The sequence below is a fragment of the Ammospiza nelsoni genome, chromosome 14, assembly GCF_027579445.1.
Source record: "Ammospiza nelsoni isolate bAmmNel1 chromosome 14, bAmmNel1.pri, whole genome shotgun sequence".
Taxonomy (NCBI): Eukaryota; Metazoa; Chordata; class Aves; order Passeriformes; family Passerellidae; genus Ammospiza; species Ammospiza nelsoni.
In genome coordinates, this window is record NC_080646.1 from 2,706,167 (window position 1) to 2,732,492 (window position 26,326).

At 45.7% G+C, this 26,326-nt stretch overlaps 2 protein-coding genes across 3 annotated transcripts; one reads left to right on the forward strand and one right to left on the reverse strand.

The window, feature by feature from the left end:
* Positions 1–1,153: 1,153 nt before the first annotated feature.
* On the forward strand, positions 1,154–12,347 carry CILP (cartilage intermediate layer protein). 2 transcript variants are annotated; one of them, XM_059482463.1, is made up of 10 exons: positions 1,154–1,342; positions 2,844–2,966; positions 3,790–3,873; positions 4,644–4,697; positions 6,131–6,316; positions 7,425–7,739; positions 7,846–7,954; positions 8,393–8,550; positions 9,146–11,694; positions 12,014–12,347. In XM_059482463.1, exons 2-9 carry the CDS (start codon positions 2,909–2,911, stop codon positions 11,674–11,676), a joined length of 3,495 nt encoding a protein of 1,164 aa, XP_059338446.1. In that variant the 5' UTR covers positions 1,154–1,342; positions 2,844–2,908; the 3' UTR covers positions 11,677–11,694; positions 12,014–12,347. The 2 variants fall into 2 exon arrangements, with proteins under 2 accessions (XP_059338446.1, XP_059338444.1); XM_059482461.1 differs by having other exon boundaries at positions 9,146–12,347.
* A 4,728-nt stretch (positions 12,348–17,075) lies between these two features.
* On the reverse strand, positions 17,076–22,320 carry MTFMT (mitochondrial methionyl-tRNA formyltransferase). The gene is made up of 9 exons (XM_059482403.1): positions 22,196–22,320; positions 21,552–21,764; positions 21,026–21,148; positions 20,121–20,223; positions 19,496–19,571; positions 18,856–18,947; positions 18,248–18,329; positions 17,856–17,938; positions 17,076–17,521 (listed from the first exon to the last, which is right to left on the reverse strand). Exons 1-9 carry the CDS (start codon positions 22,318–22,320, stop codon positions 17,321–17,323), a joined length of 1,098 nt encoding a protein of 365 aa, XP_059338386.1. The 3' UTR covers positions 17,076–17,320.
* Between the last annotated feature and the right edge of the window lie 4,006 nt (positions 22,321–26,326).

The following is a 26,326-nucleotide window of genomic DNA, read 5'->3' on the forward strand; positions in this document are numbered from 1 at the left end:
ACTCTCTGTCCACCATATAAACATTCTGCCATTTTTGGCACACCTCAGGTGTTTTTTCCTTTTCCCTTGTAAACATAAACAGGAGCTGGTGTAGGTCACCGCTGATTATTTTTTATGTGACATCTTGATCTGTGTTCCTCCTGCACCACTCCCTCTGGCAGCAGGGCTCACAAGGATTACTAGGAGGCAGCTTGGGACACCACTGACCCCCACTGGCTGCCCCAACACCCATGCCCATCTTTTGGGGGTTGCTCCTGACACATACAGCCCATGCTTTCACACCACATTCCTGCACAACCATCTGCAGTCCAGTGGCTCCAGGGCTGCATGCATGGGTGGCAGTCACTTGCACAAGGCCACGTGCTTTGTCAACACCCAGGAGCCCTGTGTCCACAGACACTTGCTACAAGTTACATGAGAAAAATGTGGCTGCAGAGGGAGGAAAAGCCTGGAAGGCTGAAGCCAGACTGGGGCAAGCAGGAAACTCTGGTTAGGGGTCATTGCTAGATCTCCCCATGGCTTGAGATGCAGTCACATTCATTTACAAGGATGGTCCTGCCTCTGCAGCTCTGTGCTACCCTGGGTGTTCAAACCAATCCCACTGGCTTTGTCCCACATCCTCACATCCCCACAGCATCCTCATCTGATCCCTGCCAGAGCTAGCACAGGGGCAGAGGTGGGCAGGCAGTGCAGGGAATGGTGCCCAGCTGAGTCCACACCTGCAAAATGGGGCAAATCCATATGCCCACTGCTGGGTGGGCACCCCGTTTGTCCCAGACCAGGTAAAGCCAAAAATCATCCCCAAAACTCATTGTCTGTTCACTGTATCTCCCCTTTCAACACTCAGCAGCATCTATTTCAGATCCAGACCCCGGGTGAACCCCTAACAGTGACGGTGCTGTGCTGGGATGCGGTGCCCACACCAGGACGTGGTACCCACACGGTGCCCTGTCCCACCACCAGCAGCAGCCGCCACGCCGTGGCACCGCCACAGGTTTGTGTTTACCATCACCTTATTAAGGGATTATTCAGGCTGCGGTTTCCTCGCGCGTCCGATCTGTTTGTGCTCGCGGCCGGTGGCTCGCTGCCATCCCCTGAGCCGCACGCCGGGCTATATAAGCGCCCTCGCTGCCTCGGCGGCGGGCGGCTCGCACACAGCCCGGCTCCGCTCGGCGCAGGGGACGTGTCGGGAAGCCGCAGCTCTCTCTTCTTCCCAGCCGGCTGCAAATCCCTGCACACGCAGCTAACAAGCCCTCGTCTCGCCCGCGGATCTCAGCTCGGCTGGCGGCTCTGTGGCGAGAAGACGGGACTCTCCTTAAGTGGGGTTTTTATGGCTTTTTAGGTAAGAGAAAAAAAAACCCAATCCTGCTGTTTTCCCTTCTATGGCAGATAGTGGTTATAGAATTCTTTTGTGTTAAGGAGACGTAATTAAGAGTAGCTGTGATTGAAGGTGAGGTGGAAATTAATTACTGGGCAGATGACGGCACAGAGGCTGAAAAACATGGATGGGGATGCAGTTCCCTGCGTCCCGCTTCTCCCTTCCTCATCCCAGCTAACGGGCTTGGGGAAGGGTTACGGGACAGCTGGAGCGGGGCTCTGGGGGCTCTGCTCACGTGGGGCTGTTTCTTCTCCCGCGGCCGTGTCCCACACTGGCTTGCACAGCCAGACAGGGGACACAGCTCAAACCCTCCCTCCGCCAAACCCCGGCCGCTTGAACCCCCCTTTTACAGCATTGTGTGTCTGGGTACAGAGGAATGTATCCCAATCCCAAACCCAGTGCTGAACAAGTTACAGTCAGCTCCAAAAATAGTTGCCAAGTGGGAAACAGGATTAATTTTTTCCTGGTTATTGTCTGGCTGCGAGTTCACGACCCCACCGTAAGCCCACAAAACACCGCTCATGTGTTGCTTGTTATTTTTGCTTGACTGGGATTTGCTGAGCCATAATCAAAGTATTTCCTAGTCCCACATTCCCTGGTCCCAGAGGGGATGGTTAGTACCACTTACAAATAAGTGTTCTCACCAGTGACTGCTCTTTGTCAGCCCCATTTTATGGGTAAACTGAGGCACCAAACGGCTGGGACAATATTTTCCCCTCCTCCCAGTTCATTAATTTTAGGTGCATAAAATAAAGCACCTGGAATTCCAGCTGGTGTCACTAGGGATAACACCAGCTTCACAGGTACTTTCAGAAATTAAATACCCAAATACCTGATGCTCTAGGGCAAAGGGACTCACTGAAAACAAAATCTGAAGTGGCTGAGCTGGTGAAGAGTGACACAAAGCCTGTCCCACATCTGTGCCTGTGGGAAAAGGAAAATATTGAGCTTCTTGCTACATTTGCAGAAAAGATTTGGCTTGTGCATGGGTTTTTCTGCTTTCAGAGGTGCTCAGGAGCCTTCCCTCTCCTCACACTCTGGGATGTACTGGGATAAGATGCTATCCTCACACTATGCCCAGTTTGCAGGCAGAGGGATGGAGGCATGGGGTTGTCCCTGCTCCTGTGGGGAGCAGATCTGGGTGCTGGGGGGCCTCCAGAGCTGCATGGGCAGTGAGAGATCCCTGCAGAAGTATTTAAGCTGTTCCTAGGCATGTTAAGGAGATGCTGTTACAAAGCAGTGCTCTGCAAAATAGATTTGGGCTCAGATGTGATGGTGAGAAGCAGGGGGGATGCAAGCACAGATGTGGAGCCCCTGCTTCTCCCCACTGGGGAGGTAAATGAAGAGCTGCTGGGGGTGGGTGAACAGAGGGTATAAGTGCCCCTGTGGCACGTTTTGGGGTGGTTCAGCCTGGGAGAAGCTCCCAAAAAGCAGCAGTTTGACACAGTTGGGCTTGTCTCTGCAGGAGTGGGGAAAGCGTGGGACGGCTGCGGAAACTCCAGGAATCCCCTGGTCACCTCTGGAGACAGGATGGTCGCCATGAAAGGCTGGATCCTCCTCCTCCTCTGGGGAGCCACGTCTGTTTTAGGTGAAGGTTAAACGTTTCCATTCTGGCCACTGCTCTGTCCCCTGCCCACGCCAGTGCAGGCACGTCTGCTGGCAGCCGCTGAGGCAGCAGCCGCAGCCCGACATCGATGCCGGGCGCTGCCCTGGGTCACTGCGGCGTTTGCCCGGCCAGACAACTTCCACACAAGGACTGGCTCCCATCCAGCCCCAGGGTTTGAGCAAAGCCTGTCTGCAACTCAGTGAGCCTCTGGTTGGCCAGGGATGAGCTCCCCGTACCACTGATCATGCTAGGATCACCCCTGCCTGCTGTCTCTGAGATCCCATAGTGTCCAGTCTGCACCCAGAGGAGCACAGGGGCAGAGCTGGGCACAGGGGAGAGCTGGTGCTGGGGCTTAGCTTCCCAATTCCCAGCAAGCGCCCCAGGAACCAGCCATGGCCATCAGCTCCCCTCACCTCAGGCATGCAGGTGGCCAGCAAGTTCAGAAACCAGCCCTTGTCCCATAAAAACAACCAACATTATCCACTTTGGATTAATTTTTTTTTGCATGCGGACAGGAGGGACATATTTTATCTCTCCAGCTATAAAAAGATTAGTTGATCTGAGCTGCTCCAACACAGGAAGTACAAAAAAGTTTTTCTGGGTGATAAGGGAAATAGAAAATTTGTATCATATCTGAGCTGCAGTGATGCTGTGGGACATCCATTATGTCCCTGTCTTGGTATCTCCTGCACTGCATCCTACAAGAGCTCTAACCAGCCACAGTCCAATGGGAAAGCTGTAATATTGAGCCTAAGGATGTCCAATTCCTTGAATCTAATTTATTCTTTCATTTATTGACCCTTAGGACAAAGGATTCTGAAACCAGCCCTCAGCAGGATCCAGATAGGACAGAGAACCTTCAGCCCGCTGGTAATGCTCAGCTTGGAGAGTAAGTTAATTCCCACCTTGGGTGGATTTTCCGCACTGGACAATTTTCCCAACAATTTACAACTAGCCAGTATTATTTGAGTAGAAGACGACATTTAGGGTTAGAATCATTCTATGATTCTATGATTTAGGCAATGGAATAAATGTTAATCATCCACGACCTCCTGTAGGCTTTTGGCTATCACTGACACATGCTGTTGGCTCCTCTCCTGGAAAAGGGAAGGTCAACGTGTGACCACAGCCCCAGCTCCTGCGGGAGGCACGCGCAGGCTGGGAGGGTGAGAGGAGCCCAGGGATGGGCCAGGACATGCTCTGACCTGCCCCTACCCTGCCCAGCCTCTCCCCACACCCTGGGCGGTTTGTGACACCATTCCGTCAGAATTAAAGCCTGTGGGGAATTAATTAACCTGCAGAGCCCACTCTGCTCATTAATCCCTGGGAGATGCCTCAACCTCTCATCTTTACTGTCCAGAGCTAAGAATTTAAATTTCAGCAGGCTGAAATTTAAAGGGCTGGCCATGCTGGTCATGCTGAAGGATTTGGGGATTTTCCCAACCTTTTGCCTAACTCCCAGCAGCTCTCTTAGCCACTGGGAAGAATCAAAGCACCAAAACTATGAACACTGAGAGGCCCCTTCCACTTGCTGAGAGGTATTTTTTTGAAGCCCACTGGCAAAATAGTTTTCCCCTGGAAGTGGATGGCACAAGGCAGTGATACTGGGGCTGGCTCCCTGGCTGGGAAACCCTGCCTGAATCTCCCCTCTGCCCACAGGTACGAGGAGCAGCTCTCGCCGGGGAGACCCCACCTTCACCTACGTCAGACGCAGTACGTTCCTGCTGGCTGGTGCCACGGGCCAGCCCTGTCCCTTCCCACATCCCCACCAATGCTCCATCCCTCAGCTTCTCCCTCATCCTCCATGTTCTGCTTTTTCTGCTGTCAAAACACTACTTAGATAATGCCCGGGATTCCCCTGCTCATTTCCTATCATCAGCAGCCCTGCAGATTAAAGCAGCTGATCCCAAACAAGCTTAGGATCTTGCTGAGATCCCGCTTTAATCTGTTGCACATTCAGTTTTTGCTTGGGGCAAGCACAAATAGGCATTCATCCACAGGATGTGATCTCGTCCCCAGCCCACCTCCTCCTGCATGCCTCAAATTGCTAAATAAGTCGTGGATCCCACTACTTGGGATGCTGAACTAGACAGAGATGCTGATGTGCCAACAGATTAAAACCCTGCCCATTTAAGTACTCCCAGACATGACGCTCCCATATCTGCTCTCATTTAAAGGGTCTTTTCCACCCACCTGCTATTATAAGCCAGGATTGTTTTCAAACACCCATTCACAATTTGAACAGTCCAGCCCTGTGCCTGTCTGCCTTTCTAGGAAACAAATCAACCTGCTCTATTACAAACTGTGTGGAAGAATAGGTATGGGAGATGACATAGCACATGTCTCCAAGAAACTGCATTTTTAGAAACTTTAGTCACTAGTGCATCCTCATAAACATTATTAGAACACTGTCATTTTTAAAAAAGCCCAAACCACAGACTTGGAGTGGATCTCATCCATTCAAATTAGCTTAAATTAATAACATCTAGTAGCCTGTTTAAAGAAATTCCTTTAAAAATATAACCTCATATTAAACTCCCAATGTGTTTTGCAAATTTTCTGTTTTACCAATCAGCTGCCTCCTGACATGTTCAGCCTGCTCGGTAGCATCTTAAGCTTCTGGTTTGCACTCAGTAAAAGTGGTGCTCACAATAGGACACATTGCCCCTATAGAAAACATATGTTGAAATTTGGTTAAAGACATTCAACATGATCATACCAACAATTTTATCCTTTTTTGGTAACTATTTAATCATTTAACCTTCTATTTAAACATTTAACCACATTTGAAACAGACAAGTGCTGTCCCCCAAACAACATTTAAATGAGAATGTGTGTTTGATTTCCTTAAGCCAAAGTTATTCAACACTAAGCATGAGCTGCCTGCACTTTGCTTCCCCTGGGTTTATCTTAATCATCCTGAATTTGGAAGCCTGTGGGGAATTAAGCCAGAAGCCTTCAGATGCCTTCTCATTATTTAATTCCCAGCTCCCTGAACATGCTCTGAGTTTGTTTAATCCATGTGGTATGTAATATCCAAATGTATAGTCTGAGCTCTGTAGAAGCTGCTAAAAGCCAACTGCCCGTTTTTGGGCAGCTCTATGTGTAATGTGCCTCTCAGTAACACACCACTGATGTTATTCAAGGTCCACTGCTGCAAGATTCAAAAAGGTTTTTGTCTCCATGGTCGAAATGGAGCGAGTGCTCAGCCAAGTGTGGCCAAACCGGGGTGCAGAAGCGCACCAGATCCTGCCTGGCTGAGCCTCTCTGGGGCGTGCACTGTAATGAAGCAACTGAGGAAGGGCGGCTCTGCATTGGACATGTTTGCTCAGGTGCTCCTCTAAACTCACTCATGGGCAGGGGAGGATGTCGTGGTCTCACCACTGCCCAGGTGCTGAACTCCCTTTGCTGTCATACTACCATCTTTCTCTCCTCTGACAGAATTTAGTGATTTCCAAGCAGGGCTGGACAGTGCAAAGAGCAGAGCAGGGTGACTTTATAGCCAAACAGAAAGATAACAGAGATTCACAATATGTTGGGGATATAGAAAAAAATCCCATTAATCTTTTTATAACAGCAGCACTCAAGGTAGAGTCAGTGACTGCAGACAGCTGTCTCCATAAAACCTCCAGGAAAGAAATTATTCAGGAATATCAACTTGCCATAGTCCCTGCTGAAGAGGCTTGTAATTAATTATATTATTCTTATAATCTCCTTTTAACCAAATAATTCTGAAAAAATTCTGAAAATACGTTTTGTGCAGAAAAGTTGTTTCAGGTTTTCCCTGATTTCTTACATTTATTTTCATCTTTGAAATATCAGATAGTTCCTGTACAGGGATGCTCTGTAATTGTAAAAGTAATGACCTGAGCCTTGAGAAAAAACAGATTATTGTTTAGGATTAATCACTATAAGTAAATGAGACTAGTATAATACTTGTGAGCCCAAATGTTAAACCTATTGGGTAATGCTCACTTGGCAATTATCCCACATTCTGCCCAAGCCAGGATACCATTGAATAAGGGAAGACAGCTTTTGGGATAGACCAAAATCACAACTTCTAAGCATACACTGGTAACAGAAACCTAGAAAGTTTATGACATTGAATTTGTAATCTTGCCAGGGTTGAGCTAAGAGCTCACATGCTGATCTGGATTCAAATTCCCCTGAAATTCAGCCCTTTGGGGAAGGTAAATAACAGTTCCTAGCTGTAATTATATCCACGTGGCTGCTTTCTACTAATTGTCAGGTTCAAAATGACATCGTCCCTGCCTTTCTAATGCACAGCTGTGGGTAATCAGGAAAAATATGTTTTGGATACAATTTACTCCTTATGCAGTACTTGCCTTATTGCATCTAAATGAAAAGCAGATGCAAGAACATGCTGTGAGTGTTGTGGGGACTTGGGGCTATTTTTTGACCTGTCTGCTTCTCCTCCAGCCTGCAACATCACCTGCCCCATGGGCCATGTCAACGCTGACTGTGACACTTGCATGTGTGAGGATGCCACGCTGCATGGGAAGGTGTCTCTCGAGGATGGGTCACCTGCTGCCGATGCCCGGGTCTACCTGCAAGCCAAGAAACTCAAGCTGTTGACAACAGCTGATAACAGAGGCATGTTTAGGATCCCAGGGATTTGTCCTGATGGCAAAAACACCCTTAAAATAAAGAAAGCCAAATATGCAACAGCGACTGTCACCGTGCCCGAGAGCAACCGGAGAAACCTGGCGATCCAAGTGCAGCTGCACCGATCAGGTAGCCCCAAAGAGGGGGGAGGCAGGAAGCTTTACACAGGCACCAGAAATAAACTGTGGTTTTATGAGAGGAAGAGTAATGAGATGGCATTTTCCTTCTCCTGCAGGCAAACCCTATGTTTTCAGGAGCCCTGAGGACAAAGCCAGGAGAGTGGGACAGAGTGTGTCACTCTGCTGCGACGCCCGAGGGAGCCCAGCTCCCGACCGCTACCTCTGGTAAGAAGCTTGAATTTGATCTGCCAGAAGTCTTAGCTATCCCATGGATGCCAGTTTTATCTCCTTACAATCTCCATAAATTGGGGGTTTAGTTATAAAACAGTTAAATGCACTGAGAACTGATGGCTGCAAGTGATCCTCTTCCTTAAGATGGCACAGCAATTTCATCTGCTGAGGGATTCACTGGAAAAATACACAAAGAGTTTAAAAACCTCATCAGACACAACTGGCAGCTCTGCCTCCCTGCCGGCTGTCCAGCAATCACAGTACTGCCAAAAGTAGGGGGAAAATTTTTAGGTGATGCCACCTAGCCGAACTAAAACCTCAGGGAAACTGAGGCAGGAAATCTGGCAAAATCCACATAGTAGGATGCAGGATTAGGCCATTGCTGTGCTCCAGCCAGATGGTCAGTCTCTGTCCCTTAACTGTTCCTGGCAGGTACCACAATGGCTCACTGCTGGATCCCTCATTGTACAAATATAAAAACAACCTGATTCTGAAGAACCTGAAGAGAGAACAGTCAGGAGAGTATTTCTGCAAGGCCAGCAGTGCCGGGGGGTCAGCAAAGTCCCAAGTTGCCAAGTTGGCTGTCATAGGTAAGAGAAAATGTGCCTGGTGTTCTCCAAGCAGCTGGGGAGGTGTTGGTGTGCAGGAACCAGAAACTGTTATACATCTGGTAAAGAAAAGCCACAGGAAAAATTCTTAAGGTTTATGTCATTCATCTGTTTGCAGACAAGCTTTAGTGAGCTGGTTATGAACCAGACGCTCCCTACAAACCAGAGCTCTGGCTTGCAGGTGGCCTATCAACCTGAACCTGCTCCTGTCAGGAGATTTCTCATTGTACTTGCTGCCTGACATGGGAACATTTCTGCTTGTTTAGGGTTGTTTTTAAAGTCTTGGGATATATTCTAGTCTTGCCATAGTCAAAAAGCCAGGCAGCAGCAGAGCATATAGCTGAGGATAACGAAAGTTGATAAGCAGGAGCAGGGAGGATTCTGCAAACAGCTCTTAATCAGGGTCCTACAGCTAAAGTTGAGCTACTTGCTTCACTGAAATGAGTTAACCAGTTCACCAAAATCCTGCAAAAACCTCACTGCTTTTAGAAGAAATGTTTAGCTCTGAGGTTTCAGACAACATAGTGATAACTGTACAATTATTTCATGCTGCTCATTAAGAAATCCTATTCAACAGGAAGACAAGAGGCAGCCTGTGACTCCCAACCCCAAAGCCACCTCATCCGACTTCCTCACGATTGCTTCCAAAAAGCAACAAACTCCTTCTATTACGACGTGGGCAAGTGCCCAGCAAAGACCTGTGTGGGTAAACTGGATAAGGGACTTAGGTGTAAGGACAATGTCTCCTACTGCTGTGGGGTATCCAAGATGGAAACCAGGGACATCTCCTGCGATGGCTACACGCTCCCCACTAAAGTCATCGTTGAATGTGGTTGCAAAATATGCACCGAGACCAAAATAATGGTTCGAGGCCGAGCCACAGCAGCAGATAATGGTGAGCCACTGAGGTTTGGCCACATCTACATGGGGAACAAGAGAGTGAGTATGACTGGCTACAAGGGAACCTTCTCCATCCACGTCCCAGCAGATATGGAGAGACTGGTTCTAACTTTTGTGGACCGGCTGCAGAAGTTTGTGAACACAACAAAAGTTCTGCCCTTCAAGGAAAATGGAGGTGCTGTATTTCATGAGATCAAGCTACTGAGAAAGAAAGCCCCTGTTACACTGGAATCCACCGAAACCAATGTGATTTCTTTAGGGGAAATGGAAGAAGATGATCCAATTGCTGAATTAGAAATTCCTCCCAACGCATTTTATAAGAAAAATGGAGAGGTCTACAGTGGCAAAGTGAAAGCCAGTGTGACATTTCTGGACCCAAGAAACGTCTCTACAGCCCCTGTGACACAAAGTGACCTGAACTTTGTAGATGAGGAAGGAGACGTATTTCCGCTCCGCACGTACGGCATGTTTTCTGTGGACTTCACAGACGAACGGGGCACTGAGTCCCTCAATGCAGAAAAGGTGAAGGTTCATTTGGATGCTGCTCAGGTCAAGATGCCAGAGCATGTGCAAGAGATGAAGCTTTGGTCCCTGAACCCAGAGACAGGGTTATGGGAGGAAGAAGGGGACTTCAACCTTGAGAAAAGCACACGGCGCAAAAGGGAGGAGAGAACCTTTTTGGTTGGGAACATGGAGATCAAAGAGAGGCGTCTTTTTAACCTGGATGTCCCTGAGAGCAGACGGTGCTACGTCAAAGTACGAGCCTACAGAAGTGAGCGATTTCTGCAAAGCGAGCAGATCCAAGGGGTTGTGATTTCTATTATAAACTTGGAGCCAGAACCAGGGTTCTCCTCCAACCCCAGAGCATGGGGCCGTTTCGACAGCGTAGTCACTGGTCCCAATGGCGCCTGTGTGCCTGCCTTCTGCGATGAGCAAAACCCCGAAGCCTACGGAGCTTACATCTTGGCAAGCCTGGGGGGTGAAGAGCTCGAAGCTGTGCCCTCTGCTCCCAAACTCAACCCTGCTGCTATTGGGGTCCCACAGCCATACCTCAACAAGCTTAACTACAGGAGGACAGACCATGAGGACCCCAACATCAAGAAAACAGCATTCAGCATTAACATGGCCAAGCCAAGCCCTAATTCCCCAGAAGAGAACAATGGCCCTATTTATGCCTATGAAAACCTCAGTGAATGCGAGGAAGCTCCACACAGTGCTGCTCACTTCAGGTTTTATAGGATAGAAGGAGACCGGTATGACTTCAATACTGTTCCCTTCAATGAAGATGACCTCATGAGCTGGACTGATGACTACCTGGCATGGTGGCCCAAGCCCATGGAATTTAGAGCCTGCTACATTAAAGTAAAAATAAACGGACCCCAAGAAGTGAATGTAAGATCTCGTAACATGGGTGGGACACACCCACGCACCATCGGCCAGCTGTACGGCATCCGGGATGTGCGCAGCATCCGCGACCCCCAGCAGCGGGACGTGTCGGCAGCCTGCCTGGAGTTCAAGTGCAGCGGAATGCTCTTCGACCAGGACCGCGTGGACCGCACGCTCGTCAAAGTGATCCCACAAGGCAACTGCCGCCGAGTGAGCGTCAACAGCATGCTCCACGAGTACCTGGTGAACCACCTCCCCATGGCCACCAACAACGACACCAGCGAGTACACAATGCTGGCACCTCTTGACCCGCTGGGACACAACTATGGCATCTACACAGTCACAGATCAAGACCCGAGGATCGCCAAGGAAATCGCCCTGGGCAGGTGTTTTGATGGCACATCTGATGGCACATCCAGAATCATGAAGAGCGATGTCGGCATTGGGTTGACTTTCACCTGTTCAGAGAGGAGCACGACAGAGCAAAGCATCTTCCAGTCTCAGAGGAACTTGGGCCAGCAGTCTCCAAGGGACTCAGGCTGGCAGTCTCCGAGGGACCCAGGCCGGCAGTCTCCGAGGGACCCGGGCCGGCAGTCTCCAAGGGACTCAGGCCAGCAGTCTTTGGGGGACTTGGGCTGGCAGTCTCCACGGGACTTGGGCCGGCAGTCTCCGAGGGACTGGAGCCAGCAGTCTCCGAGGGACTCGGGCCAGCAGTCCATCCTGGTTCTGCCAGGGCAAAGCCCTGTGTACCAGAGGCCACCGGCAAGCCGCCGTAAAAACCAAGCCAGGATCCCGATGATGGGTCAACGTCCCACCTACTAGAGCTGTATAGGAGCATTGGTAAAGTCACTCATGTTCAATTAAATATGATTTGAAAGTAACATCAACCTGCTAAATAACGTAATTGAAGGCTGGTAGGTGTCATTATTTATGAGACATAATTAAGGTGCCATTTTTTTTCCCCCACCAACAAGAAAAGACGTAAGGCGAGAATTGGGGGCCAGCAGAGGTAGTGAGTTTGTGTCTTATTAAATGCATCCATAAAAATCTTCTTTCTGCCTGACATTAAACAGCTTCACATGATAGCCTAAAGAGAAGACTAAACATATGATTCAATTAAGTCATGTACATAAAACGTTCTTCTGTTCTGCATCTGCAGACTTTGCCAGCCCAAGTACCTGTACAGTAGTTGGTAACATGAAAAGGAATAAACTGATTTCCTCATACTGAATTCAACTGCAAGGTTTCGTACTTGAAATGTAAGTATTTTATTTATTTCTAGCTTGTTTTAGAATGACTGTATTCAAGCTAAACTACTGGCAGCTGCATGTCTAAGAACTCACATGCTCAATAGCACAGCGAAGCCATTTGGATTTGTAGGCTCCACATAGATACAGATAAGTTTTCTCTTGCTTCTTGCATTGTTTGACAAGAAAATCTCTGCTCTTTGATAGGCTAGGTTAATAAAAAAAGTAATTTTGTAACTTTGACAATGTGTGTCACTTTTGTGTTTGAAATGCCCAAGTAAATAAACCACATGTAGAGCTGAGCAAAGAATAACCTGCAGGATTTCATCTTTCTGTTCACAAACAGGTCACAGCTTTATGAGACGGATCCTGGATATGTGTGAGGGGTTTTGTGCATGCCTGGCTCTCCTGCAGCTCCAGGGTTTGCCCATGGCATGCTGCAGTCAAGGAATCTCTCCCCAGCTTAACAAGTGGAGAGTCAGCAATGGTTCTGGGAGAATCAGAGCAGCAGGTCTGGGCAGGGATGAATTAAGGAGTGGCACAAGATAGAGGGAAAGGAAGGCTGGGAATTTGTGCTTTAAGGATGACAGGAAACCAGGCAATATAGAGCAGTGCTGGATGCAGATAGGGAGAAGATGGGCTTCCCTCCACACTCAGCAGCAGTGAGCATAAGGAGCTGGGAAGAAGCTGCTCTTAGCTGAAGGTACAGCTGGCCACAGAAGGGGTCAGTGATCCCTCTCCAAGTGACCTATTAAATTGTCCTTTCCACCCCTACCCTTCCTAGAGTGGAATCAAGGACCTCACAGCATGGAAGACACCTTGTGTTTACAGACAAACACTGGCAATAAATTTTGGGGTGCAGACAAACCAGCAAGTCTCTGACACCAAAACTCCCACCAAGAGAGATCATAAAAAGGTGGGCAGTGCAATTGGATGCAAACTGGAATTCAAACATATGCTCCAACATGGATTTCCCATTCCTACCTAATCCCCTCCTATGGATATGAAGCCAGTTCTAGGCCTATGCTGCCATACCCACTCCCATCAAGGGCATCAGGAATCTTCCGACAGTGTTTAGCAAGCTTGTTCTCAGGTCCAACACAGGACAGGCTGAATTATGCTTTAACAGGTTAAAAAAAACCCTTAATAATTCACCTTTTTATGCAAATTGACAGTTATCAAAGAAAAGTAAAAAAGGAAGAGCTGTGGAATACTCTGGCACATCCTCTTCATACCAATGAATTTAGACTCAGTGTGTTTTCTTTTGTGTCTAGTCTGCTGCAAGGGCTTGGCAGGAGCTGGAGCCAAGGCAGCCAGTGGGGAGCATTAGCTTGGACCTTCCCACAGAGCTCTTGGCTTGTGCAGGGAAACGTCTCTTCCCTCTGCTCCCCTCCTCCTCTGCAGACAGACAGCCAAATCCCAAACTTTGTTTCATCACTTTGAAAGTGAAGTAACACAAATGGCTTCTACAGACAAACCCAGGAGATAAATGGATGAAAGCAGGCTGAGGATCTGATCCCTGTGCTGCATGTGGGCTTGCCAGTCAAACACAGCAGACTACAGGGCTTTTCCTTCTGGGGAGAAAAGTGTGTTTAACAGCACTGAAATAGTCACAGCCCTACAGCCTGGAACAGCCAGAAGCTCTCCAAGTTTCCCCAAACTGTCCCCCTCTGCAGCTTAGCACTGACTTGGAGGAACAAACTAATCTGTGCACTCACTGAGTCCCTGAGCTCTCCCAGGAGGCTTCTGGCAGACTGTGCTGGACACAGAGCAAGACAGAGGTTTCCATCACGGGTGCTTAAGCACTACCAACAGAAAACAACCATGACATAACCACCACTCAGTGCTAACACTTCACTGTTACTGATGAGCCACCATCCCAAATACATTAAGAAAAGTTTATATAGGAGCAAAGCTACTGCAGGGTCCTGGCATCTGCTACTCACACAAATTTTATGCTACAGTTCAGTGTCAGTTCTGACTCCTCCAGCTTGTGTTTATGGTCAGTGTATGGCTGTGTCCTTCCTGCAGCATGCAACCAAATGCACACTCCCACATATGAGAGAGCATCAGCTGGAGGAATGCAGCAAGGCTGGGACTCAGCTCCTCCCTTGGCCTTAGCCTTTGGACCACCAACCTTGAGGAACAGGCTGAAGAAGACCTGGCTCCTCAACATCAGCAGGTTTGTGGCTAATGGCAAAGCATCTCCCATTAAGGTCACTTAGTTTCCAATCCAGAGATAAATCCAGTGACCTATCCCTCCTGTTTTTGAAGGAAACTATTGCTTCCCAGAAGCCATCAGGACACTAGCAGATAGGATAAACAAAAGGAGAGAGATTCTTGTCGGGCCTCAACCAGCAAATTATTGGGGGATTTTGCAAACAACTTTATAAAAAGGCTCAAGTACTTCTCTGATTAGTCACTTATACTTTTTATTTATTTGTAATGTATTCAGAAAACAGGAATAAAGAGGTTTCCTAGGAAGCAGGGGGAGTAGTAAGGTTGCGGAACATGAAACAGATGCATCTAACCGTGAGTCACCAGCATCCTAGGAAATATCACTCCCTCTACTAACATTTATTTGAAATCCATGATGAAATCATCCCTATCCAACACCAGAGCCCTTTTGGTGCCCAAATATTTTGCAGTTCTGCCAGTAATTTGGTCCCAGTGATGTTAAACTGAGCCATAGTGGACATTGGGTCTGTCAATACCACTGTTGCTTTCCCTCTCTCCTCTGAGAGGAGGACAGCTGTTTTATTTTCCTAAGATCCCATTCCAATAGCCAGGGTAGCTGTACTCAACCCCATCAGTGGTACCGGGAATCGAATCACTGTGTCTGTGTTCCAGAGTCAACCCTGACATGCTATTCCACACCTCATCAGTGAATGCCCTATTTTTGTTCTGTCTGTTCTGCAAAAATAATCAGATTTTCATTACTTACTGAGTTAAATCCCTGCAGAGCCAGGTGAAAGCAAAGTTTCCAAAGAGACATTTTGGCTAACAGCTGCCTGGGGAACACCAGTTCCATTTAAAATTTCTCTACCATGCCAATAATAGCATGCCGAAGACTTCCTCCATAAAAAAATAAATTAATCTTACCTTCTTTTGCTCCATAAAATGACTTGGGTAAAGTTGTGTATATTCAGAGCTAGGACATTAGCTATTAAACAACTCAGAATGGCCTTATCTTTTATAACCTCTCACATAGAAAGCAAAAGAAGCATTATAGCAAACTCTGCACAGATCAAAAGATTAAATTACAAGTACATGGGATCCTGGCTGAAATATGGTTTAGACATTATTCACTATTAAACAACTAACTGAAGGCATTCTGTACCAGATTTTCACCATCTTCTGTCCAGCTGTCCTTGGTTTTCATCCAAAAGGGATGCAGTGAGCTCCATCTACAGGGATTCTGGGCACATGCCACCTCAAACTTCCCAAAACACAGGCCAACTCTTCTTGTTGCTTTATGCTTTAGTGAGAGCCAGATTATTGTCTGCCAGCAATAGGTCTCACACCAGACGTGACCTAAAACTGAGGATGAGAGATGCACAAAGGAGTTAAAAGAATTTTCCTCGTGTCACTGCCAGAAAGCAGCTATTGATTTAACACTTTGGTTATCTAAAAGACTTTAACCTGGACTATTCTGCCTGAACTTTTGTCACTGTATTCTTTCTGTGGGAGTCATGCCTCGCTGTTCATTTTGTTCAGGTTACAATGAACAAAATTTTCCAGTGCCTAAGGAGCTGAAACATCTGAAAAGTTGGATCCTGAAACACTGAAATTGTTGAGTCCCAGTTAAGTAACACTTAAGTCCAAAACTCTTAATCATTAGTGCTTAAAATTATCTCTAAATTGTGGTGGTGGGGTTTTGCCATACAGTGAGCTAGCAAGCCCCAGAAAATTCTCCAAACCACCCACTATCCCCACAAACCCATAGAAAACTCAGTGACCCACCCACCCTTCTAGAGGCATAATGCAATTACTAACATTTCCAGACTGATCTGAACAGAATAAAAACAAAGTGACTCCACAACTTGCACTTGCAAAAGGTAGCAGGGAGCAAAACACAAAAATACGTAATTTTCTTGGAAGCAAACTTGCCAGGTTTAGAATTTCTGCAGCACAAACTGCAGAGTCTGCGGTCAGGAACAACAGGAATTCTCTACAGGAGCCTGACTTCCACCTTGCTGTTGTTTTCAGTTTTTGACTCTGATTCATAGGCTTGGATTTCTTGGAGGACCATGTGTTTTGGAAAACCTGTCAGAGGCAATTAATTGATGATCTAATGGCAGTAGAAGAAAATTACAGCAGCAGCTGTTTTAACAGATGCTTCTTCAGAAACATTTTAATCCTTGTGATATGACATTTTTCTAGACTTTTTGCTTTTACTTCAGTAGAACTCAGAAAAAGCAGGAAAAAGTTAGCAAATATTAGAACAGCTCCTAAGATACAGCCAGTCTTTGCTCTGCTGTTATGCTCAGTGCTATATTACCTCTTCTAAGACAAGAAAGTATAAGAATCACAAGTTTTGGGGTTCTTGACATGAAATACTCCTTGTATATGCCATTAAGCAAAGACAGATTGAGGAAAATCTTGGATTAGATTAACTCCTCATCAGGTAAAAACCTCTCCCACCAGAAAGTGAAATAGCAGAACATAAATTTTCTGGATGGAGGGCACAAAAATATTAAATAGGATGTATCTCAGGATATGAAAACAGAAAGGGGAGGGAAGAAAATTGTGATGAACAGGGAAAGATTCTCTTATGTTCCCAGCTAAGTTATTCACCTCAATGCAGGGATACAAAGTGAATTTTAGGATCCACAAGAATATCAAACTACAGTCTAAGTCCCAGTGAGCATTAAAAAAGCTCACTGGATTTTAGTATTTCCAGATTAAAGTAATTGTCCAAAACTTACACCTGAAGAAAATTATACCGAAGTCCTCAAAAAAAAACCCTGAAAATACTGTATAAAAATAAATTTATTTCTCAACAGTGGAAACAGGGATTTATTCAATATCTCCAGCACTCATGGAGATTCTCTTGCTTAACGGGAAAAGAGAAGTAGTATCTTCAGGAACCCACCATGAAAACATGTAGATAACAATAAGATCAAACACACTGTGGGAAGAAATACCCTAAATAAGTTGAATGTTATAGTTGGGCTTTGAAATATTTTATATTAACTTACAGACATTAAAAAATACATTTATTGCTTTATATCCTGTGCCAATATTCCCCTCTCTTTCAGAGTCTTTTTTGCCGTGCTAAGTTTGAGTGTTTGAAATCTGCATTCCCCATGAACTGTTCTTGGATTCTGCTGGAACCAAGAGTGCATATATCCATTGTAGAAGTCAACTGCTGTAAGCTTCTTCTTTAAAACAACTGTTTTGATTCCAACCCAGCCTTCCTAAAAACAAAAACAAACAAAAAAAGCAGTAAGCTTCTTCCATGTTTAAAGCTATCTTTAGCTCCCATAGGCTGGCTCACAGAATACATTTTATTCAGTGTTAACAGTCCAATTCAATTGGACCTAACAAGTCCAATTCTTGCTTGCAAATGTGCAAAGCCTGTTCATGGAAATTAAAAGTTTAAGGTATCAAATAAAACATCTGGTGCTGACCTAAACTAGTACAGAGACTAACAATGGATAATTAAGACACAAGTTATGCACCACACAAATACTAAAAACCAAAAACCTCATCTTTAGGGCAGTGAATATAAAACAAATAGGGAAAGCCTACCTTGCAGCGAGCTATCAATGTTTGGGACATTTTATGGAACAACACTGAACCAGGAACAACTTCACAGTCATTTTGTATTTGATCTAAAAGCAAAGAAAGATCATCCTGCATTTTTATGCCAAAAAGTACAGAAAATATTTGAACCACTTCTGTTCCTTTGAAGCTTGATAACCATCTTGAGTCACTATTTTGCTGAAAAATATTTTATTGTATTCTGTGTTTTATTATAACCAAATGAACAGAAACAATCAGAACAGTCATTCTCTGGCACTACTCCATATCTGATCCATGAACACTCACTAAGCCCTGATCAGTCACACACCTTGGCCCACATGGCACTCAGATTCTTAAAGAAAATGGTTTTAAAATTTTAATAATTTAAGAGTAAATACCAGAAAAACCAGGGATGTTATCCACTTCAACAAAATCCAGGAGTTTAATGGCAGTACCCTTCCAGAGTGTCTGCAAAGGAAACTGGAAACAGAAACAAATTACACATTCAGAATGTTTTCACATTTCCAGGCTATTTTTTCCTCAGGCAAAATACCTGTGGTAATAACATTAAGGGAAAATTTAGCTGTATGTCTAGATAGGAGATTTTCCTTATCAGACTCAGTTTTCCTTACCCCACCTCAACTCAAACCATTAGCCTATGCAGAAATAAGTTAAGCAATGAGCTACAACAGCTCTTCACTGTGGCTGTCTGCACTGTTTACTGCCATGCAGAGCTCTCACTGCAGCATTCCAAACCTCCTCAAATACATCAGGGAAAATCTCAGAGCTAAGGAAACAATGTAAAATTTTTGAGCTGATTTCACACTTGGGATCAAGTCCATGAAAATTCTCCTGCACATTAATTTCACTTCTAATAACAAGCTACCAGGACTTTCAAAAACAGGCCAAAATAACTAAAATTGAGGTATAGTGATTAGTTAAAATATCTACACTAAACTCAGCCATGCCATAGGACAGAAAAGGGCTGCAAAAAATCCAGTCTCACCATACTCCCTATTGCACGATGCAGCTGAATTATTTGTGCAGCTCTTTGCTCTTCCCATTTTATACAACTCTTCGCTATAGAGATTTTAGGAGCTGTGGGGAAAACAGAAATTAGAAGACTTCTTAATTTGCTTTGTATCTTTTAGCAAACAGCTGTACTACTTTATCCTATTTTAAACCTCAGTTTTTCCTGACCAATAGTGGATCTACCATCCAGCCAACGCAGCTCAGGCAAAAACTGGAGAAAATATTTTGTAAACACCTCAATTTGGATTATTTTTTATTCTCAGTTGTTCTCTTTATTTACCCATTGCACTGCAAACTTATATCATGCTTATAAGTACAGTTCAAACCCTTCTGTCTGCATTACAACAATGAAGAATAACAAACTCAGATCTTGTGACATCAATAGTGATTTTGATATTGTACAAGTAACTGGAAAAAAAAATTAATGCAGTAAGTCTCAAGAATTCTGAAGCATTTTTCTCCTGTATGACATTTTTAAGCCAGTGAAGGCAGTGAAGAGAGCATACTGAGAAATGAACCTAAAAAAAATACAACCCAGCACAGCAGAAAACTTCAATTTTCCTGCTGATCAAGGAAAAAATGAACAAGTCACATTAAAAACAATGTGTACCTACCAAATGTTACTCCTTCTTTTGGCTGCTCTTTTTTATTTTTTAAACTTTCGGGCAAGTTCTTCAAAACTGCTAACAGCTGCAAAATTAAATTTTGTACAGAGTATTAGTCAAGCTAAGTTTAATCAATAATAAACAAAATAAAACTTAATCTTTTAACAGTGAAACTGTCCTGTGAGCTTTTAGAAAATTGGCTCAGTATATTCAGAAAATGTGTATCCTTGACACAGAGACAGTAAAGACACTCTTCCCACTGAATCACAACGAAAAAACGCAATTTTTTTATGGATGATCTCTTCTCTGATATTAATTCCAGAAGAGAACAAAAGCTGACTATGCAAATAAAAAAGCAGATATTAATTTAAATGACAGAACCTGCACTGGTTCCACAGACAGCATTTGGGTTCTTCACTGAATAGAAACACAACAGCAACACAGAGGACTGACACTGACGCCTGACCACGGACCACTGAGCTCTCCTCACAGCAAAGTGCTCACAAACACCAAGTTTCACATCATCCTCCTCCTCAACTTGAAGCCAGCTCAGAACAAGATTAGTAAGAATTCTGTTTGCACACATTAAAAGCAAAAGTACCAGTCAGAAGTGACACAGCTGGCAGGACTTTACCATGTTTGCCCCCATCTTTGCCAACATCCCTTCCAGCTCCTGTGCTGTGCAGCGGGGAGGAACAGTGACCTCTTCTTGCTTAATAATTGGACCTACATCAAACCTGCAAGGTAGAAAACACACAACCTTACTGGAGAAGCTGAAGCTTAATTAGCAGCTCAAAACTCTGCATCCAATACATTAGTTGATAATTATCCTTTTTTATCCCCTCTAAAACTATTTTTCAGATGTCATTTCACATTATTAAATGTTTGGTTCACAAGACAACACGAGGAAGAGAATACCAATCTCGGCAGCAAGATTTTCCTCAGCAAGCTGAGACTGATATGAACACACAATTTACAGTTCAGAACATGAGATCTAAGAAGAAACAATCTGAAATACTTAAGATGAAACTTGCTCCACACTTTCCTGAGATCTATTATTAGACAAGCATCTCAGAAAGAAAAGGTAACCAAATAATGTATTTTCACAAGCCTTTTAAGCTAGAGCTTGGGCTGAAAATAAAACATATAATCTTCCTCATGCCTAGACAAGTAATTTCTTGTCTTCTGTCCACTTACAGGATGTTACAGGGGACTTTGAAATCTAAAAACCAGATATTTTCTGTCCTGTCTTACCAAGCCTATTGATAAAGCTGTGTGACTGCTGTCTGTTCCCTGTGATAATGCTAAGAATTAGAGAACAGGCCTGAAGTGCAAATTGCACACTTATGAAAACACTGTAATCATGGCAAATGTCATATAGCTAGATGAACATTTTTAAGTGTTTAAAACCTTAATTACATACATTAGAAAAACCTGTGGTTATGTAGAATGAGTTAAATGATTACTTCAGTGGTGATTATTTAAAGCCCTGAGAGGCAACAGCAACAGTGAGTTGTCTGCAAAGGACACCAAACCCACCTTTTTGGTCTTATTTCCATAATTGTCACCCCAGTCACCTGATCACCATGAAGCACTGTGTGGACTATGGGTGCAGGACCACGCCATCGTGGGAGACAGCTGGGATGGACATTCAGCACCCCACTGGAATGAAATATTCACAGGTTAGAACAGGAATGGTACCTGAAACATACGTAGGTGGAGTGCAATGTATATTACAGTGAACTACTATCTGCTCATATGTTCTCATGTGTTACTGGCTTAAATATGCACCTGAAGGAAAATTCACACTATATAAACTTCAGTTTCTCAGCAAACACAGAAAGAGATGTGAGGAATAATAGCAAATGTTCTGCTGAATATTTACATAAATTTACACCCATGTGTCAAAGAACACTGAATTTCACCATGACAGCAATAAGGCTCAGGCTAAGCATATGAACCCAGGGAAGCTGACCTCACCTACTGCAAGTCACAGATGCTGCCTCAAAACGAGAGTGCAGCTTCACTAACGAAGCAGTGACAGATGTCCTGTCCACACACTTACTATGGGAACTGCAGAATGAGCTCCTCGCTTAGAAGACGTCCAAAAGATGCCACCACACCCACATCGAAATGCCCCGCGGGTCCCGTGTGCGGCCACTCGTGCACGGGCAGCTGGAGCTCCCTGGCACAGCGCCTGACGGGCAGGTCCCGGGCCAGGCGGGAGGGCAGGGTCACCACCTCCAGCCGGGACACGAGCGAGTCCTCGCTGGGCTCCCTGGGGTGGAACAAGGTGTTGAAGGCGTCGTGCAGGCAGACTGAGGCGAGGGCTGGGTCACCTCCACCCCTCGCTGTGCCCCTGTGCCAATTCCCTCACTCCATTATTCCGGTCCCTGTCCCACGCTCAGGCTCCCTCCCCCTCCCTTCTCTGCCATCCTCCCTGTCCAACCCACGGTCCCTCCCGCGCGACTCCACCTCATCCCTCAATAACCTCTGAGCCTCATCACCAGCCCTAATCTCCCATCCCTCGGTGCCCACCCGTCTCTCACCCTCCCCAGCCCCTGGCGTGTCCCCTCAGGCTCCGCGCCCCTCAGGATCCATCTCCCACCTCAGGCTCCTCCCTCACGTCCCCGTTTCCCGTGTCCCCTCTGCCCCTCCCTCCCCTCCCTGTCTCCCCTCAGAGCCCTCTCCCCCGTGCCCGGGCGGTACCCGGCGGCCCGCAGGGCTCGCAGGGTGGTCACGGCGAAGCGGTCGGTGCCGAAGAACAGGACCCGCCATGGCGGCCCCGCCGCCCTCACGCCCTCGCGGCAGGCGCGCAGCAGCCGGGCCCGCATCGCGGGGCTCCCGCCGCGCGCGCCGATGACGCAGCAGGACCCGCCCCGCGGCGGGGCCGCCCTCAGCGCTGAGGCGGCGCCGCCATAGTCATAAAATCACATAATTATCCGCGAACCTGAGTTGGAAGGGACGCAGAAGTATCATAGAGTGCAACCTATAGCCCTGCGCAGGACACCCCAATAATCCAGAGAGGGTGTGGAGTTCCAAACATAGTCCAGCGGTGTCTATGCTCCGCATGACCCTCCCTTGGAAGGAGGTTGGACTGGGTGATCTCCAGAGATCCCTTCCAACCCTAACAATTCCCTGATCTTGGTGTGGGGTGGTGGAAGCCGTCAGGGCTGCCCTGACAGCTCCAGCCCCACAGTGTCGATGATCCTGAGTGGTGTCACCCGTGCCCCCTTAACCCTGACCAGGAATTGTCCGTGCTGCCTCAGTGCAAAGATAATGCAGAAAAACGTCAGGGACTGGAAGGGGTGTTGACCCCAAAGCCACTGATCTGGCTCTGACAGCATTTGAAAAACAGAGTTCAGTTTCTGACTCCACGGACAGCTTCATTTTAACAGTGACAGTAACTCAGAGAATGTTTTCTTGTAAACTATGGGGTCAGAATCACCACTTAAAGAACTGTCTCCTCCCATAACGTTAGTATGAAAATATTTTATCATTCTGCTAAGTACATTCTTTCCCCCCCATGGGAAGATGGATTATTTGTGTAGCTTTTAATGTAAATCACATACACAAATTCCCTGCTTATCTAGATCACAGTCTGTCCTACAATCTTTGACACTAGGAATTTCTGCAGCATGGAGTGTGAGAATCTGTAAATGTCCTATATGCCTGGGGAAATATGTAAATTATTTGGAAAATTGATGGCAGAATTTTATGTCGGATACATGAGGGAAGGATCCATTAAAAAAGTGAAATTTTGTACTGCACTAAGCAGTGTTGTATGTGTTCCTTCCCTTTTTCATGTCTGTTTGCCCATCATTAGGGTTTTCTTCTCTCAGACATTGAAGATGCCATTGTCTCCTGTGGTAATAAGGAGAAAAGAATGAAAAATTGCTGTTACAAGTTAAAAAAAAAAGAGTCAGGCCATCCTAACTGGGGTGCTTACATTCCTGTACCCTGAGAAAAGGAGAATATGCTACCAAATACTGAGGTAATTTCCTAATCAGTATGGAAAAATCAAATGCTCAAAAAACCTTGCAATTCTCTGTTAACCAGGAAGTTCCATGAAAATACTTAGTTTAGTCAAAGGCAGTACACGTCAACTCTGGTCACCTCATCTTAGTGCATAAACGAAAGGTTATAGTTAAAATAAAATATAAACAAGAGGCCAGCGAGGATGAAGGAATGGCTTGTGCTTGAGAAGAGATTAAAGCTCCCAGCTTGGTTCATGTTGGAAAGTGGCTTGGAAAGAAGGGAAGGTGAACAGTCTGACTTATCACAAACAGGGAACAATTCGTCATTGCACAATAACTAAGTGATTACAGACACTCATGGCTGTCAGGCCCCAAACATGAGGAGTGCTGTTCAGCACAGAGTGTAATTTCAGGCCTTATCTCAGATGGTGAAAAATTTGACCTTGTGATATCTCAGATGCTGAAAAATACTCATGGTTTCCAGAGGCAGCGAGGGAGATTGCTGGAAGAAAGGCTGGAAGGAGATGTCCTGTGTGGTGACCACAAATACCAGTTCTCTGAGGTCCTGGGTGAAGCCCTGGATTTGTCACCAGCACTTCAGAAAGGCCAGGGATGTACGTGTATGCCTGGATTGCCCAAAAGATGTGAGTTTGAACCCAGAATCCAGCTGCTGCTCAGCGTTGATTTCCAGGTATCAGATCCAGGCACTGAACATGTCATTGACACTGTCTGTAGAGTTTCACCTGCTATTCCTCCAGGACTTAAGCCCAGAGATGGATTCTCACTTCTGGCTGTAGTTAACACTCCTGGAAATGCTGTAACTCCATGCTGAGCTTTTGCCAGACATATGCACAAAGTGATTAAAGTTTCATTTGCAATGAGTTTTTGAAGTGGACTTAAATTCCTTCCAGTACACTTGCTCCCACGTAATTCATCCTTGGCTCTGCTGTGACAGCACATTTCAAACACATCATGGCTGTTATTCATTATTATGCCTTCAACGCAATGTTCGTGAATTTTAACTGAAGATTTATTTTGATATAAATTTTTTCAGAATGACAGCAACTATCTGATTGTTTCACAAAAAAAAAAAAAATCTGGCATTCCTGCTGTATTTGAACTCTGCTTTTGTACATGGAAAGAAAAAAAATCTCCAACCCTGAATGTTTAGTTATTCTGTAACCAGGCATTTCAGGTCAAAGACACTGAAGGGATCAAAAAAGATAAGCAAAATTAAAACACCAAGGTCAGACAAATTCTTCCCAAGAGTAGTGAAGACAAATCTGAGGAGGAAACAGAACACAAATCAGATCTTATCTCCACTTTGCTTCCTGGCAAAAGATGCTGAAAGTGTCTCCAAGAAGTAAAAAGATATCTGACAATGACCAGTGCCAGTGTTGTCAGGAGAGACACAGAATCAAGCACACCCTTGCTGGAGAGGAGCACTCCTGAGCATGTTTGTGGTTCTCTGGAAAAGGAGAGGATTACTGGGCACAAGAGCCAGCTCTAACCAGTGTGGAACTGGTTTCCATATACATCATGCTGAGTCCTAAACATATCTCAGCCACCTACCTGCATCCTGACCCTAGATATATACATCAAGCCATGTAGAAAATTGGGATGAAAAGGAACCTTCTGGGGTTTTGCAGTCACCATCCTTATGTTAGTCACCTCTTCACCATGGCCAGTGTCTCTATCCCTCTACTCAGAGATTGTTCTGTGGGGGCCAAGTATCTTCTTTGAGCTTTCCCAAGGCCACGGGGTTTGATTGTGAGACCACTTATGTCCTATTCCTGTGCACCTGGCAAGAAAAAACTCTCAAAGATGCTAGAAAAGTGTTCCCCACACTGGTGTCACTTCTAAAAAGATCCAGCTGGAACTGAGAAGGAAAGACAGCACGATTTACCATGTGGTAGGATGTCCTGCCTGGACATGCTTCCAGCAGCAGGGAGCAGCTCTTGTTTCCTGGGGGATGCATTTCTGAGCTCCCATCTGATTGCTGCCAGGCTGAGGCTGAGCAGTGAAACATCTCTGTTTGGGGAGCACATGTTCTGCTGGGTGTATTTCACAGGGGCTGCCCAGGGAAACTCTGGATGTGAGATGGGATTCAAAGGATTAATCGCAATTAACAATTAACATTGAACAAAGCTTCAGTGCCAAAGATCATAAAATCATAGAATGGCCTGGGTTGGAAGGGACCATAAAGATCATCCCATTCCAATACCCTTGCTGTGGGCAGGGACAACTACCACCAGACCAGATTGCACCAAGCCCTGTCATACATGGCCTTGAGCACTTTATTTGAAGCTGAAAACCACCAAGAACAGGACAAACACGTGGATACTACACCTGCCATCTGCAGTTCAGCTGGAGCTAACCAGAGCTAGCTGTGTGTCCCAAGCCCATTGGTGAGATGCATCTCTCTTGCTTTGCAGCGTGCAGCTCCATCCATGAATCAGCTCCCAGTTTCAGGGGGGAGGAATCCTCCTTTCCCAATGTGGCTGTCACATAAAGCAGCACATCAGTCTGCAGAGCCTCTTAGCAGACTATTGACTTAGCCAGGCATTAGCAGTACCTGTAAAAGTGGGATGGCAAAATCTCTGACTGCTGCTTCAAGCTTTGCATGCAAAGTTTTTTCCTCTGGTAAGATGCTCTGACAGCCTTAGAATGGCCATTCACTGAAAAAAAAAAAAAAAAGAAAAAAAAAAGGATAATATCTGCTTTATCAGGACATGCTTCCTGTATGCAATGAGGACTGAGCCAAGCAGAGTGAACATTATCATTTATTTTCACTGAAGAGTAACTTATTACTGAGTGTCATTCTACTCAGCGTGCTCTTCTAATACTGATTATGCCAATAACC

Bases quoted from the DNA above. Each gene is read 5' to 3' on its own strand.
- CILP (XM_059482461.1), top strand. From the start codon at position 2,909: ATGGTCGCCATGAAAGGCTGGATCCTCCTCCTCCTCTGGGGAGCCACG. The intron at 6,317-7,424 runs GTGCTCCTCTAA...CTTCTCCTCCAG, and splicing joins CATTGGACATGTTTGCTCAG to CCTGCAACATCACCTGCCCC. The intron at 8,551-9,145 runs GTAAGAGAAAAT...CCTATTCAACAG, and splicing joins TGCCAAGTTGGCTGTCATAG to GAAGACAAGAGGCAGCCTGT.
- MTFMT (XM_059482403.1), bottom strand. From the start codon at position 22,320: ATGCGGGCCCGGCTGCTGCGCGCCTGCCGCGAGGGCGTGAGGGCGGCG. The intron at 21,765-22,195 runs GTACCGCCCGGG...GTTCCACCCCAG, and splicing joins CGAGCCCTGCGGGCCGCCGG to GGAGCCCAGCGAGGACTCGC. The intron at 17,522-17,855 runs GTAGGCTTTCCC...TTTTGTTTTTAG, and splicing joins CATTGATAGCTCGCTGCAAG to GAAGGCTGGGTTGGAATCAA.